Below are 17099 nucleotides of genomic sequence, written 5' to 3'. Positions count from 1 at the left end.
AGCCCACGACAGGGAACATGGGGGGCAGTTAGAAAAACAGGCCTGTGAGCCCATTTCTTACAGGTTTTGCATCTGAAAAAGAGTTTCCCTCATTCAGCCACAGTGTGAACTCCCTGTTCTGCCTCTACCTCTCAGCTCTCACAACTGGAACACGCTGTTCATGGGGCCGAATGCCGTGGCTGATGCCATCGCACAGAAGTACAATGCCACCAAGAGTCAAGTGTTTGACCACGTGAGTGAGGGACCTGTATATACACGTAATATATACATACACACATATACATACATACACACACACTGCTTTTGTATAAAATACAAAATATATTTTATATAAAGAGCTCTGTATGCTTTGTATCCACATACCTTCTTTTAAAGTGCACGTGTCCCCAGTTAGCAGCTGAGTCCATCTTTGGCAGAACCTGGGAGTGTGTGTTCAGCCAGTCGACGAAGGCTGTCTGCTGGTTTTGCCCATAAGCCCCTCTTCATGTCATCGGCCCTTGTTTTCGACACTCGAGGTCGCTCTGCTCGTTAGGAATAGAATACAAGCCACTTATGTAATGGTAAATGCCCTAGTGGCCACATTTTGAAAAAGCAAAAAGAAGCAGGCAAGATGAATTTTAATAATATATTTTGTTTAACTCAGTATATCCAAAATATTATCATTTCCACATATGCACAATATTAAAGAAATGACAAGATAGTTTGCCTTCTTTTTTCCTCGCTAAATCCAGTGTGTACACGTGGAGCACTGGTCAGTTTGGGCGTGCTGCGTTGCCGGTGCTCATGGCTCTGTGTGGCTCGTCGCCACTGCATCGGGCAGTGCAGCTCTGCACCTGAGCAGGCAGGGAGAGGCTGTAGCTGCTCACACCCCACCTGCACTCTCTGGGCTCTGGGAAGCTCTCCTAGCACCTCCCAGTGGAGGAAGAAACTGATACATTAACAGGGTGCCCTGTGGTGGACGCAGTAGCTGTGAGGAACAGTGAAACCAGGTGGGGTTAGGTTGTGACCGCAAGGATGGGCTGGTCAGTGAACTGAACGGAACGAGGGAGGGAGTGCAGGGTTGGAGCCGGCAAGGCCAAGGTCAGCAAGTATGGGAGGAGCAGCAAAGAGAACTCAGATGACCAGAGTGGAGGGGAAGGGGATCAGGGGTCCCAGATTCACTGTGAGAGACACGGAAGCCAGAGGCCATCCCATCCAAGCCTTCCTCTTGGTCTTTTGGGTGACAGGAGGGCAAACTCATCACCTGTCTGACAGCTGACGGGGCCTCTTCCTTTCCTCTCTCCCCCAGGAGACCAAGGGCAGTGTGGCCGTGCGTGTGGCCTTGGGAGAAACCCAGCTTGTCCAAGAAGTGCGGCGCTTCCTCATTGACAACGGGGTCAGTCTGGATGCTTTCAGCCAGGTGGGTACCTGCTGCCCGCTCAGAGAGTCTTTCAGCTGCTCCCACCAGCAGCCACCAAAGAGCTGGGAACACGTTTCCCAGGGAGATACTGGTGGGTGTGAGGATCTGGCCTTCTACGGAGTATTACAAATTTTTCAATTGTCTGCACAGAAAGTAAGAAATGCCTTATGGGCTCAGACAAGTGGCCTATCTGACCTGGATTCTGTCTCTCAGGAGCCATGTATGAGAGGGCCACCTTGTAACCCACAATTTGTCCGCAGAGATCAGAGGGGGCCACCACATCCTGCTCCCCCACCCAGTATCTCCCTAGAGCACCTGTTATCTAAGGACTTTTTAAAAATTGAAATGTATTGATTATATATATATTTGTGGGGTATAGAATTGAATATCAATACATGTATACAATGTGTGATGATCAAATCAAGGTAATTAGCATGTGCATCATTACAAAATTTAATCATTTCTTTGTGATGGGGGCATTTGATCTCCTCTTCTAGTCATTTGATAACATGCAGTACATTATTATAAATTATAGATGCCTAGCTCGACTATACACCAATAGAACTTATTTTTCCTGTCTAGCTTTTTTGTGTCCATTAATCAGCCTCTCACTATTCCCCCTCCCTATTCCCCATCTCTAGTAACCACAGTTCTACTCTGCTTGTAAAAGTCCAACTTATTATTTTCTTTCTTTCTTTCTGTCTCCTCTTCTTATGAGTGAAAATATTCGCTATTTCTCTTTGTGCCTGGCTTATTTCACTTAATGTAATTTTCTCTAAGCTCATCCGTGTTGCTGCAAATGGCAGAATTTCTTTTTTTTTTTTTTATGGCTGAGTAGTATTCCATTGTGTAAATATACCACAATTTCCTTATCCAGTTGTCTGTTGATGGACATTTAGATTGGTTCCATGTTGATGGACATTTAGATTGGTTCCATATCTCGGCTATTTGGAAATAGAACTGTGATGAATGTGGGGATGCAGGTGTCCCTTCAACGTGGTGATTTCCATTCCTTTGGGTACACACCCAGCAGTGGGATTGCTGAGTCATAGTAGTTCTGTCTTAGTTGTTTAAGGGAACTCCATACTGTTTTCCATAATGTCTGCACCAATTTACAGTCCCACCAACAGTGTAGGAGAGTTCTCCTTTCTCCACATCCTCGCCAGCATTTGTTATTCCCTGTCTTTTTGATAATAGCCAGTATAACTGGGTTGAAGTGATATCTTTTTTTTTCTTTTTTTTTTTAAAAAGATGACCAGTAAGGGGATCTTAACCCTTGATTTGGTGTTGTTAGCACCACGCTCACCCATTGAGCTAACCGGCCATCCCTATATGGGATCCGAACCCGGGGCCTTGATGTTATCAGCACCACACTCTCCCGAGTGAGCCACAGGCCGGCCCATGAAGTGATATCTTAATGTGGTTTTGATTTGCATTTCTCTGATGATTGGTGATAAGCATTCTTTCAACAGTGACGAGCTATTGGCCATTTGCATATCTTCTTTTTAGAAATGTCTATTAGCTCCTTTGCCCATTTTTTAATTGAATTATTTGTTTTTTTACTATTAAGTTGTTTGAGTTCCTTGTATATTCTGGATATTAATCCCTTGTCAGATGCATAGTTTGCAAGTATTTTCTCCCATTCTGTAGGTTGTCTTTTCGCTCTGTTGATTGTTTCCTTTGCTGTGCAGAAGCTTTTGAGTTTGATATAGTCTGTTTGGGAAATTAGATCCCTCTCGAACCTGGCAGGGGAGAGTTCAGCACCTCCACATGCTTATTCCCCACCAGGGAGTAACTCTTAGACTTCTGGAGGCTTAAGGCTTAGAGGGCCCTATGAGACCACATGACATCCACCCCTTCGTTTTGCAGACTGGGAAACTGAGGCTCAGTGAGTGGAGGAAGTGATTTACAAAGGCAAATGGCATGTGACAGGAGCCTAGACTGAAACTCAGGGCTTCTGACTCCCACGACAGCTCTTTTGACAGCTTTACCAGGCCTTAAATTTTCAGCTCAAATTGGATGAGTAGGATGGAAGGATAGATAGGATGGGTGGATGATGGAAGGGTGGTGGAACGGTGGTGGGTGAATGATTGGATGGAAAGAAGGAAGGGTGGATAGATGGATAAATAAATATACTAATAACTGACACTTATTAAGACTTACCTGAGAACTGTCCTGAGTTTGTTTTATTAGCTCATCCCACTGATGTAACAGCCCTGTGAAAGCAGCACTGCTGTGCTCCCCCTGAACAGAAGGGACCACAGACTCAGAGAGGTGAAGTCACTTGTTCTGGGTCACACAGCTCATCGTGGTAGAGCCTCCTGGCCTCAAATTCCTGCCCCTAACATTACACTGTATAGCCTGAGTGGCACCTAAGACACCTGCTGGTGCCCAGCCCTTTTCACCTGCACCACTTTCACCTCCTTACCTTGCTCAGTCCTTATAGTAACCATGTGAGGCCTCTACAGGATGGGTGTTACTGTTAGCCCATTTTGCAGATGAGAAAAACTGAGGCCCAGAGAGGGAAAGCATTTGACCCAAGGTGCCAGGTCAGATTAGTGGCTGAGCTGAGACTCATGCCCAGATATGCCATATGCCAGGATTTTTTCCACTGTGCTTTGTTGGTTTTCTTCATAACTTTCCAACATTCTTTTTTGATGAAGTAATTGCTAACATTTACAAAATACTCGTACTATATGCACTTTTACTAACCTGTTCCATGAAATCTCTTCCTGGAGCGATCCTATGAAATAGGTGCTGCATCTTTGCTGTACATGGTGGAGCTGAGCGACAGTTACGTACATTTCTCCAGGCCACATGTCTAGCATCTTAGCTTGGGTTCTCCTAAAAGCAGACTCTCAGACAGGATTCAAGGGCAGGTCTTTTTTCGGGCAGTGCAGAAAGCACTGGTGAGAAAGGGGGAAGGGGAAGGGGAGGAGATGGGTCCCGGCTGTGCCACCCCAGTAGGCGATGGGAGCTTTTTTATCTAGGCGGATGTCTGCAAAGCTCACACCTCAGAATTGCCCGCCCAAGGACAAGGGAAGTACCAACTTCTGAGAGCCTTGGGCTGCTCTCAGGGGATGTTAATTCCTTAGCACTTCCCACCTGCTGCACATGGCAGTGGGCAATCTGCAGTTCCAGGTAGAAGCCCCCAGCACTGAGATGCAGATCCTGGCATTGGGAGACTGGGGAGGTGCAGCTGGGGGCTCTGGCTGACACTGTCAGAATCTGCCACAGTTAAGAAGTGGAGGCGGTGGGAATTGGCCCAAGGGTCCAGTTCCCGGGCCTCAACCGTTCCACAGAGCTGCCTCTCAGCCATGGAGTGAGTGGCATTCCAGAGAGGGTAGGTCCTCCCGGGTCCCAATGGGGTACCTTGCCTGGCGGCTACCACAGATCAATACAGCTATCAAGGGCTGGGACCCTCCCTCGTGCCATCCTACCTGTATTCATCTCCCTGCAGGCTGCAGCAGAGCGAAGCAAGACAGTGATTCTGGTGAAGAACCTCCCAGCAGGCACCCTGGCAGCTGAGCTGCAGGAGATCTTCAGCCGTTTTGGCAGCCTGGGCCGCGTGCTGCTGCCTGAGGGCGGCATCACTGCCATCGTGGAGTTCCTGGAACCACTGGAGGCCCGCAAGGCCTTCAGAAACCTGGCCTATTCCAAGGTAGGGCTGCCAGAGATGAGCTGGAGAAGGACCGAGAGCTGTTTCAAGGGAGAGGATGCAGTGAGCTGGGGTATTGACAGTCTTAGTATAGCCCTGGCATGTGGGAGCTCAGTCCAAAAACCACCCATCTCTATCACAGTTCTGGATATTATCCGTACTACCATCCCCACCCCTGAGAACATCTCTGGATGGGAAGAATGGGAAAGGGAAGCTCTAAACCATCCTCCAGAAAGCACGCCTTAGTTCCTTGTTAAAAAAACAAAGGAAACAGCAGTGTATTTATTTCCTGTGGCTGCTGTAACAAATTACCAAAAACTGGGTGGCTTACAATAATAGGAGTTTATTTTCACAGTTCTGGAGGCCAGAAGTGTGAAATCAAGGTGTCAGTAGGACCATGCTCTCTCTGAAGGCCCCAGAAAGCTGTTCTTTGTCTCTTCTGGCTTATGGTGTCTCCAAGCATCCCTTGGCTTATGGCTGCATCACTCCACTTTCTGCCTTCATCTTCATGTGGCAGTCTCTTCTTTGTCTCAAGTCTTCCTCCATATTTCCCTTATAAAGACCCTTGTCATCGGATTTAGGGCCCACAAGGATAATATCATCTCAAAATCTTTCAATTAATGACATTTGCAGAAACCCTTTTTTTCCAATGGAAGGTCACATTCACAAGTTCTGGGGTATCCAGAGATGGCCATATCTTTGGGGGGCCACCATTCAACCCACCACAAGTAGTTTCTGTTTACCAGGCACTTCAGTGCTTTGCAGACCTTGGTCCCCCCAGTGATCCTTAGAGGAAGCTGTTTATGTCCCCATTTTGCAGGTGGGAAAATGAATTCTCATCCTCTGCTGCTCCAGCCCCATAATCATCCCCAGCTTGGAGCTCTGTACCTACAAAGCTCTCAGGAAGTCGGCCTGTGCCTGACCCACAGAGCAGTTACCTAGGTGGGGCCCCACGACTGAGACATGAGCACCCCCTGGAATGTGGGCACCATCCTTTCCTCCTTCCCCTGCTTGGGGAGGACATGCCTGTCAGCAGAAGTCTCTCCCTATGTGTGAGCAGCAGGTCAAGGGCAGCGACGAGGCGAGACCTCCTGCTTGTTTTGACCGTGGCTATTTCACTAACTCCTCCCAACAATACCATTGCTGTCTTCAATTCGCACATGTGAAAACCGAGGCCCGGAGAGCCTCAACTGAGACCCAGGGCCACACAGCTGGAAAGTCATACAAGCAACTGTCAGAACTCCTGTCGTCTCACTCCCCAACATGTGTTTTTTTCCTGAATGTAATTCATTTGTAAGGCTTGTATGGAATTTGGAAAGATTCAGAAAGGACACGTGGACAAGTCTTCCTCCCACGCTTGTCCTGCAGCTCCCCAGCTCCGTACCACTGAGGCAGCTATTATCAGCATCTTGCTTATCCTTGTTTAAAAACTATCTGTGCACACACAGACGTGTACTTGCATTGCCTATGACGGTATGCATATGGTGGAAAAGAAAGCATGTTCTCTTCCTGGCATACTACACTTCCTCCTAGAGAGCTGCACTTTACCAGCGACTCTGCTTCCCCTTGTCCTGCTCCCTGTTCCATACTCTGATTAGGGAGAACACAGAGGGGGCTTGTAGCCATCATGTGTCCAGGGGCAATAGATACTTGAGCCTTTCCCCTGCACCCAAGATGCGTCAAGGGGACCTGAGTGTTGTTCTCGGAGTAGGCAGCACCTAGGGTTCTGGGCTGTGCTCTTCTTTCTGGCTCTGTTCCCTGCGTGGGTCGCTGTCCTCTCTGACCCTCAGGCTCTTCATCTGTGAATGGGACTGAGTCTCTTCCCAGCTGTGTGCTATGATGAGGACACAGGGCCATCACCCCCGTCTCTGCAGTTCCACCATGTCCCCCTGTATCTGGAGTGGGCTCCAATTGGCGTCTTCTCCAGCGCTGCCCCACAGAAGAAAGAGCCCCGAGACTCGCCAGTGGAACCTGTGGAAAAGGACAAGGCAGAGCCAGAAACTGGTAAGAGATCAGGATGCCCTGGGACAGCAGGGGAGCGAAGGGAGGAGGGCAGGGGGCAGCACGAAACCATTCATTAGGCCTCGGGTTTAAAGTTCTTTGTTCATCCTGGTGACCAGTGAGTCTCAACTCAGATTTTATAGGCACATCCTTCAAAAAATAGTGTCAAAATTATGGGTGCAATATAAGGTAACCAACTTTTAGTTTATCAATTAAAGATTGTGGGGGAAAAATTACATTCTATTCATAAGGATTTAGAACAGAGCAAGTGAAAACAACCTTCTTGTTACATAGATGGGCCAGAATGCCTCCAGGGGAGAGTGGCTGGTGGAGACACTTATTCTCAAGTGTCCTTGAGTGGCATGGTGCCCTCTGGTGTCCAGTGACTGCAGAGACAGGAAAGAAAAGCCACTGGTGGCCAGACAGGGCGGCTCACACTCCCTAGTTAATGCTTTGCAATTGGGGCGAGGGGGCATCATCAGCATTTGGGGCAGGATGGTTCTTCCTTGTTAGGACTGTTGTGCAAATCACAAGACATTTTGCATCCCCAGACCCCACCCGCTGAATGTCATTAGTGCCCCCAGTCACTGTGACTACCTTCAGCACCCCCACGCATTCCCAGATGCCTCCTAGGGGTTGGTGCAGCTCCCTGCTGAGAACCTCTTAGTGTGGGGACTGTGACCACATCTTAGAATCTAAGACCTTTAGAAAAGTTTTGAAAAGGACTATGGAGGTCATTTTACCCAGATGTTAAGATTTTGCTCATCAGTAATCAGTAATACCCCCATCCCGCCCCCCACAACACACACACACAGTGGGGTTACCAGTTGTTTATTAAAATGAGATGTAAAGAAAAAAAAGGTAATAAGTTGCCCCATTTACCATTTCAATTGTTCTCATATTTAAAAAAGAAAATATTTTACATCAAAAAAAAGTAGAGAGGGGGAAATTGTCAAATTTAGGATTGAAAATCTTATTTAAATTGAATAGCCTTGACTGTACAGGAACCTCCCTACCTTGTCTGTATTTCTCATTTCCTTGTTTCATTGTGGATCTTCAGGATGACCTGGTTGGTACAAGGCATCGGGGAACTGCTGTTCAGGAAGCCTTGTTCTAGTTGGGAAGTAAAACCCGTCAGTCCCTTGGCTTCGTGAGCATGCGAAAGCATCCCCAGTCATTGGGGTTAATGACTGTTGGCACAGACCTTTCAGCAGCCCCTCACTAGCCCGTGTTTGTGAGTTAGCTTTGTCCACAGTTTGGATTAGGATTCCCTTCAAAGCCTGCATAAGCTCCCATCAAAATGATTCTCTTTATATAGTCATGGCTTGTTAACTCACCGTCACCCCGATCATCAGCTACCTTGGTTTTCACTTCAGTTACTACATTTGAACTGGAGTAATATTTTTTGGCCCAAAGTGAGTCCGCCTTTCAAGCACAAAGACTGGCCAGGATCGAGGGGCCCTGAGAACAGACCCATGGCGGCCTGCTGGGGCAGTGGCAGGAGGCAGACCCGGGAAGCCTGGTGCCTCCCTGACCACGTCCATGCAGCTGTGCTCGTTTCCACTGTTACGGCCAATGTCCGACGGGTAAAAGAAATTTGCCCACGAGAACCGGGTGATAGAAAAAGGAAAAGAGTTTATTTCTGGCAGCCAGGGCTATGCAGGCCAATCGAGAAGCGCAGCCCCGAGTTGAAACCTCTTGCAGCTTTTATTTTTAGCTAGGCGGGAATTTTTCGTGCCTGACACAATCTAGCCAATGCAAGCAAGCCAGCGATACATAAGCTAATTTTGTGGTTAACCCTGTAGCCCCTCCCCACCCTGGATTCCCCATAGGGATTTTACAGGCTAAAATGGCAGAGCCGCCTAAAATGGCGTTGGCCATGCTACTCTGTTTATTCCCCCATTTATTTTAGCAAGCGATTTGTACAGAAGCAGAATGCATATGTTAAGGTCAGTAGGGGTTGGGGCGTCCCTTAACACCCCATGTTGTAGTAATGCTCTCCTTCACTGTGTTCTTCTGACACTTGTCACAATTTATACTTATTCTCTTTATGTGTTTGTTTTACTTGTTTTCACATCCATCTCAACCAGACTGGAAACTAGGAGGGCAGGGAGCAGGGCTGTTTCCTGCACTGCTGGGTGCTTAGCCCCCAGGAGGCCCTGGGCACAGGGCAGCTCCATAAAAATGTGTTGGGGAGTGAGTAAATGCTTGAAGATATGCCTCTCTGTCCCTTTGAAACGTAGGGCTGGGTCACACTTGTCTTTGTGTCCAATCCTCTGGCACACAGCAGGAGCTTGTTTAGGTTTAAGGATTTGTTTTCAGTTGTTAGGTCATGGCTGGTGTGACACCAACCATTGCAGTACTAGTGGTAGCAGCTCCCATTCGTGCCACCCCCTAAGGTGACCCTTTATTTTATTTCAAGCACATGTGGCTTCCTGGAATTACATCATGGCTTGGTTTGTTTCCTTAGATCTGTCTGACTCCCCCACTACAGTGTCTACTGCCCAAGTCAGGTACTTCTTCCTCCTTGCTCAGCATCTCAGCTCCCAGAAAAGTGCCGGGCACCTAGAAGCAATCAGGAAGTGTGTTCTGAGTGAGCCCAAGGGCAAAAGCGGCATTGACCCCGTGCTTGGCCCAGCTGAGCACTTGACATTCCTCATAACGTGAGGCTGAGAGCTCCTGGGGAAGTCACCGTGCGATTTCCAGCCCCCTCCTAGCTCTATAACCAGGCAAGCTGCCTCTTTTCCAAGGCTTGTTTCTATGTCTGTAAAATGGGGGTGCTAACCACAGCAGCCTTAAGGCATTTGCAAGGATGGAGTGAGATGCTGAGTGCAAGTCACCATTGCACGCATGCTGTTGGTAGTCCTGCAGCACCAAGTGAGTGTGGGTGGTCTTTAACTCAGCCACGAGCACCACCCTCGTGCCTGCCGCTGAGCTGGGGTGACCAAGGTGGACCCGACACAACCCTCTTCCCCAGGAGCTCCCGGGCTGGTGGGGTACAGCTGAGATGTCAGAAGTCATAACCGAAGTGGGCCCTGGGTACACAAATGCTGTGGAGCACAATGAGGGAGGCGTCTCAGAGACAGCGTCCAGGGCTCTGAAGTTAGTGCTCCCCCGCCCACCTGCCCCCAGTGTCCTCTGCTTTCCCAGGCCTTCATTTCAGTGTTGAGAGAGTCCCTGACAGGCTCTACCTCCCAGAGGGGCTGGTTTCCAGGGCCTGACTGTGACTCACACAAAGGAGGCCTTTGCGGTAGGAGCAGGGGGCACAGCTGCTGCCCGATTTGGGGCCGGGAAGTTGTGCATGTCTGTGCTGATTTCAAGCCCTGCTGAGTCCTACGTCAGCGGTGAATTCCCACAGAACTGATCTCAAGGCCCTCCCTTTGCCCTTTTTGTCTCTTTTCTTGCTCTTGTCCCATATACAGCCCCTCCCCCGTCCCCTGTGCTGTTCCTTTTCACCTGCTCCTCCCCCACCCCCGCCCTTTTCACTTTGTTCCAGAAGCTTCACCTGATCCCTGACTGTTGCAGGGGGACGACCAGGGCTGGGGAGACTCGGCCTGAAGCCCTGGCTTTTCTCAGGCTCTGAAGGAAGGAGAGCAGGAGGAGAGTGGCCTTTTTTTTTTTTTTTTTTTTACCCCCCTTCTTCTGCACAACTCCTCTGTTCTCTGTACCAGTCTCGAGGGAGGGGTGCAGCATGTTTTATCTCCCCACAACCAAGACCCTCACCTCCAGATAAAGGGCTCAGAGCGGGGGGAGGTCCTGAAAAGCTGCTTGCAACTGATAACAGTCTTTGCTGTCAGCCTTAGCCTGGAGAGCCTGGGAAGGGGAGGGGGCTGCAGTAAATTCTGTGGCCTGATTATAATAAAGCCCCATGTGGCGATGCGTGACTGGATTTCATTGTGCTAACTATGGAAGGAAGCACATTTTCCCCTGCATCTCCCAGCCCCCTCCAGCCCACCTTGCTTTTGAGTCCTCCCCACCCCCCAGCCCAACCCTGCTTCCTTTCTTCCCTCTTTTTCTGGTGCCTGGTGATTTTGTTGGCAAACATCTATTTGAGTTTCACAATGCCTTATTTTTTCTTTCTCATCTCTGTCTCCCCACTTGGGGCCAGGAGCATCTTTTTAAAATGACCTTTGGCTTTGTCATGTTGGCTCTTGACTGTCTCCACATCTCTGTGGACACAGCATGGACCACAGCAGGGCCTAACCTGGTGCCTTGGTGGCCAGCAGAGACACTGTCCCCTGGGCTTGACATGTGGCGCTGGCTGGCCTGCTCAGAAGCCTGCAGCAGGCGTCCCACCCTGCAGGGAGCAGGGACAGGAGGGCCTGCTCCCTGCAGCCAAGCTGTCTTCTCTCTCCCAGGGTTAGGGATTTCCGACATTTTACCCTGGATTCCTCATCAAGGCCTGGCTGTGCAGTGTGGGGACATGGGGAGCTGTTAAGAATACTGAAACTTATTTCTCAGGCACTCCCTACGGTCCCAGACACAGCCCTAACAGGCTTCTATGCATGATTCTTGTAATCGTCCTGCAAGTAGGCACCATTACTGCCATCCCCTTTTTTAGATGGAAAGAAGGAAGTGCAAAGAGGTGGAGTGTATTGTGTGAGGTCTCACATGTGGAGAGAGCCGGATGTGACCCAAGCCATCAGCTTTGAGGTCTGTGTTCTTACCCAAGACCCTACAGCTCCCCCGGAGCACAGGGAGTGCCCTTTGCTGAGCACCTGCTGTATTCCGGGCACATGCTGAGTGCCCAGCATATCTATCATCCATGAGTATTTCTGGAGCATCTGCTCTGGGCCCGGTGCTGGAATGCTACAGTAACTGAGTCAGGCTGGGTCCTGTCCTCATTGAGCTCCCCTTACAGTTAGGGACACAGACAGAGAAGCAAACAGATAAATGTGATTTCAGAACAGGGTAAGTACTCTGAAAAGAGGAAACCAGGGAATGCGACAGTGAGTAACCAGTCTCGGAGAGTGGACAGGAAGAACTCTCTGGGGAGGATGTTTGAGCTGAGACCTGATGGGAAGAAGGAGCCAGGCCTGGGAAGGCGGGAGGTGAGCAGAATGGGGACAGGGGCAGCACGTGCAAATGCCCTGTGGTGGGGAGGGGCTTGGCAGGCTTGGCAATCAGAAAAGAGGTCCCTGCTGTTGGAACGGATAGGGACAAGGGCAAGGAATGAGGTCACAGGCCAGCGAGGAGGCTTCTCAGTCATCAAGATGAGAGGTGATGGTGCCTCGGACAGGCGTGTGGATAGCGTAGTGGACACTTATATTTCAGAACAACCCAGCAAAGTGCAAAAGCATGTATGCGGTTTTTATTAAACTCCATGTTATAGATAAGGATACTGAGGCAGAGTGGGTAAGTCACTCGCCCAGGGCCACGCAGCCAGTAGGTGACAGAGCTGGGACTGACCCGGCTCCCTCTTGTTGCCCCACCCGTGGGCTCGTTACAGCTCTGCACCATCTCCTCGCTGCACTCTGTGGGCCCCCCTTCTCATTTTCCCCAGGCCCCCTTTCTTCAGCAGGTCTCTGAAGACTGTGATGCGCTTGTGTGGTTAGTTTTTCCAGCATGCAGGGGAAGTCTTAGGCACAACAAGTTTGTTGCGGTGGATGCAGAGGTTTCGGGAAAGAATGACGTCTCCTGAGTCAGCCGGGGCCTGTGCTGTTGGAGGAAGCCAGGCCGCATTTAAACACATCATTGATTTCATGCCAGATGTTCCTCCGATACTGGGGGTCAGGGGTGTTGGTTGACTTACTGGAGTTAGAAGAGCCAGTTGAACCCATAGTAGGCCAGCCGCACACCCCAGGTAGGTCCCCCTCGTTCTTCCTGGGCTGGGGCAGAGGGTGGCTGACCTGCCAGGGAAGGGATCCATCCATTCCTGAGCTACCGACCCTAAGCTTAAGCTCAGCTCAGCTCTGTCACTAAACCCAAACAACACACCTCCCTGGCCAGGTGCCTGTGACCATTCTAACAAGCTCTTAGAGGCAGACCAGGCACCTCTCATGGGCCAGAGGGGCAGGCGGACAGACTCCGGCCACACTGAGGGCTGCAGGGCACCCCAGGTTGTTGTCCTTGTGAGTCTCAAACTCCCGGAATGCCATGCTGGGAAGTGGCTGGGCTCCAGGCCCTTGCGAGAGGACAAGAGAAGGGCCACTAGTCTTTGCTGACAGTCTGTGCACAGGCCAGATGCGTAGAGCAGAGCACAAAGGTCCTCGTGAGCTGGTTTATTTGTTGGCCACTTCCTAGTACAAAAGCCACATGCCATTGGGTTAAGTCACCAAGATTTAAAAACCGTGGGTTTTCCTGCAAAAAGCTGAATTTTCAGCTTCTCTCAGAAGATCCGAACTTCTGGTCACATTCGGTTGACCTCCCCCTGTGCCAGGAGGGGCTGTCCCCTTAAACTGGCCATAAGCCCTCCTGGTCACCATCTCCCACCCCATCACTCTTTTCTCTGTAAAATGTTTTTTTCGGTTTTCATGAACCTGTCTTGCCAACCTGAAGGTGCCTGAGATTTAGGGTGTAGACACAGCCTCCAAAATTTTCCTTGGGCCACTCATCTTTTGTGATTGTGGCTGCTGTGGTCATGAATGAGACAGTGTACTTAAGGCCTCTTGCCAAGGGCCTGGTGCATAGTAGGAGATCTAGTCAGTATTCTTTTTTCTTTCATCTCTGACACTGGAATGCCAGGAAGAGCCAGTGGGGTGGAAATACCAATCTCTGAAGGTCACAGATTAAAGTTCTCATTCAGGCCCTGAAGTCAGCTGCTTTGCGAGCTTTGCTTAGCTTCCTTGTTAGTGATGCTTTTCCTCCCACTTTGCTTTCTTTGAATTGGGTTTTGTGTATAAATGGCCACACCATGGAGTCTCTTGTTGGGTAAATTGTGTTAGTTTTCTGGGTGGGGGAGGAGCCTTTATGTTGGTTTCTTCTTTCTGTCCCAGGGCCTAAGTCTGGGTTCTGGGCTTACCCCAAGAGAGCTGGAGGGGCGAAGGCTGCATGTTCAACTGATGTTAAAGAGAAAACATTATCACCATAGCTGTTTCCATTAGGGCTTAAAAGGGTTGCTTTATGAGAAAGCTTTGAAGCTTAATTAGGGCTTGAAAGCATGAGACTTGCCTCAGAAAGGGCAGGGGAGACATACATCTTTGGTGCTTGGCACGAGAGTGTGTGAAACAGATTTGAACCCCAAGAAGCCCATTTAGGTCACACAGAAGTTTGAACTATTTGAGAGAAGGTGTGTGGGGGTGAAGCGGGCTGTTTCCATCGGCTGCAGGCCACCTGTCCGTGTGACCTCAAAGAACATCCTGCCAGCCGCCACCTGGGTGTGCAGGGTTGAAATCTTTGGGAAGGGAGGTGGCTTCCTGCTCAGCAGCAATGAGGGTGCAGGGTGTGAGGGCACAGTCTGCTTTGAAGAATTGCAATGACTGGGGCGCCTTTCCTGGGGGATGTGGGAATAGCTTCAGAAGCCTTGTCTGTGGAGGGGAGATTTGCCCTTGGGCCCTGATCATGTGACTTGGAGACAGTGGGGAGGCTGAATCAAACTGAACACATTTCCTTGAAGAAGGATTTCTTGAAAGGCCCTGTCACTGTCCTGTTCTCACCTTCTGAGGCTTCCATCACCCTCAGGTGAAATCTACACTCTTAGCACCAAGCTAGGCAGCCCACCCAGTCTCCCCACTCCTTTCACCCTGAGCTGCAGCCACACACACACACACAACACAACACACACACACACAACACACACACAGTTCCTGCTCACTGACAACTTCACGCTTGCTTTTCCCTCTCCCTGAAATGCTGTTCCTTCAAAGCAGAACTGGTGCCAAGGGGTCGTGGTAACACGTTGACAGGACAGCCACCTAGAATCCCCTTCTCTAGAAATAACCCCAAGCACTTTATGCATTTCCTTTCTGTCATCTTGAGATGGGTATGTGTGTTTGTGTGTGTGCACAGGTGTGCTTTCTCATAAACAGCATACAGATCGTGGTTAGAATTAAGATGTACAATTTTTATATCTTAGTTTTTCTCTTTTTATTATTATGAACATTGTTCCATGTTGTTAAACATTCTCTGGACACATATTTAATGACTACATATTATTCCAGCCTTTGGTGGGACTATAACTTACCTAATCTCTTGTTTGTAGACAGGTATATTTTCAGTTTTTCACTTTTATGCATAACTCTCAATTTAATATGTCGTGTATAGACAAAATGACACTTCTTTTATGTATACACTTCCTTAAGTAATGTATACTGGGAATTTTAATCAAATATAACATCCTTTAGGTCAAGAGATATTTAGAATGTTCTAAGTTTTGCTCCCATTTTGTAGTTTTTGAAAAGTTTTAGGTTGCATTTGAGTTTGAAAGTCCACTAAATGCTGTGTTTTGAGAAAAAAATATCTTGCTTAGGTTCATGAGTCAGTAAAACAGTTCACTAGTAATTTATTTTGGAGTTCAAATTAGGGTGGGTTAGTCCTATTTAAGGCTCATAGTTTTTAGTCTGTGTTTTATATTTCTTTGTCTTTAAAACAGAGGCAGGGGCAGGACATTCTCTCTCTCTCTCCAGTTGCAGACCCTCAGCATAAGTTGGGAATTGCATTGTCCCTTCCTGACACTACCTACAGAGGCAGAACCCCTTTGATTTTGTAGGTTCTGTCCTTTAGGCTCTGGGGCTTTGGTGGGTTAGACATCATTTAATGGATTTGTTTTTTATTTTTGATGGGGTCCAGTATCAGACAGCAAGACACCAGAAGGTGAAAAGCCAACAGAAGGAGGAGCAGACGACTCTTTAGCAAAGGTGGAAGAGCAGGAGGAGGAGGAGGAGGAAGAAGAAGAAGAGAGCCTCCCAGGGTGTACTCTGTTTATCAAGAACATCAACTTCGACACAACAGAGGAGACGCTGAAGGAAGTGAGTGGCTTCTCAGAACAGGAAGAAGGGGTGTGGGACAGAGAAGCCCATGTAGCTACTGCATTTCTTCTAACTTTAAACATAACTCATGTTCATGTGTAGTTTGACCACAGTTGACTGCCACCTACTCGAAGGCTCTGCTGGGCTATCCGGTGGTCATCTCAGCCAGACACTTGAGTAGTAGCAAGGGCAGCAAGGGGACCTGGGAGGGGCTTCACCATATACATAAGTGGACATGTCAGAATGTTTGGGGAGCCATGTGGAATACAAAGATGATAGTCAGTGTTTGTGTTATATATTTAGAAAAGAGTTAGCTCTTCCCCGCACCTTTTCAAATTGTTTCTGTGATGTAAACTACCCAAAAGCGAACATCACCACAGTGCTCCCAGCCTGGTGGGAATACATAGAAGACACCTCAGTAAGTGAGTGTCCATCCCCCACCTGGAGTCCATGCATGGACTGAGATTTTCGCATTTTTATTAAGAGAGCAGGGGATAAAAGGATACAAACTCAAATGCCAAATGAGCGCTACCAGAAATCGGGGTCTTCTAGAAGGAACTGGGCCAGAAATCAGGAAATGGGGCCTACCGTTCCAAAGTATTAAGGTCTGCAGGCTCTCTCACTGGACTAGAAATTCCCTCCAGGGAGACTTGTCATTTCTATAAATAGGGTTTGGCACAGCATAAATACAATGATCTAGTCCAGTTTCTTCATAGTACACATGTAGAGACGAGTTTCAGAGAGATCAGTCCACTATCCTGAGGTCACACAGCCTGTTAGAGGCTCTGTGGGTAGGAGCACCCCGCTCACAGGACTCCTGTCTCAGTGCTCTGTCTGAGTAGAGCCATGGCCAGGGCTCAGACTTCAGGGTCTGGGTCCTGGCTTCACTCCTTGCTGATGGTGTGGCCCTGGGCAAGTCCTTCAGCCTTTCCATGCTTCAGTTTCCTTATCTGTCAAATGGGGATGTTAATAGAATCTTCTCATGGGCTTGTTTTGAAGATTTGAATAAGATGATTGAGATCATCCAACTAAAGTGTTTGACACTTAGAACAAAAGAGTCAATAAATGTCTGCTGCTTGTATTGGTTGATTAGTATTCTCCCTCTCCCTCTGCCTCCAGTTTGCTCATCTAGTGA

The 17099-nt window shown here is 48.8% G+C and overlaps 1 protein-coding gene across 4 annotated transcripts in view; it reads left to right on the top strand.

The window, feature by feature from the left end:
* RBM19 (RNA binding motif protein 19) overlaps positions 1-17099 on the top strand; it is a 155448-nt gene that overhangs the window by 20297 nt on the left and 118052 nt on the right. For all 4 annotated transcript variants that reach the window (XM_063086224.1, XM_063086221.1, XM_063086222.1 and 1 more), the window contains 5 exons: positions 136-232; positions 1289-1399; positions 4860-5060; positions 6932-7061; positions 15786-15964. In XM_063086224.1, the coding sequence (XP_062942294.1) occupies positions 136-232; positions 1289-1399; positions 4860-5060; positions 6932-7061; positions 15786-15964 (718 nt within the window). The remainder of the gene's footprint in view (positions 1-135; positions 233-1288; positions 1400-4859; positions 5061-6931; positions 7062-15785; positions 15965-17099) is intronic.

Source organism: Cynocephalus volans, chromosome 2, assembly GCF_027409185.1.
Source record: "Cynocephalus volans isolate mCynVol1 chromosome 2, mCynVol1.pri, whole genome shotgun sequence".
Lineage (NCBI taxonomy): Eukaryota > Metazoa > Chordata > Mammalia > Dermoptera > Cynocephalidae > Cynocephalus > Cynocephalus volans.
The sequence above is the reverse complement of the archived record's forward strand: the minus strand, read 5'-3'. Positions and strand labels throughout refer to the sequence as shown.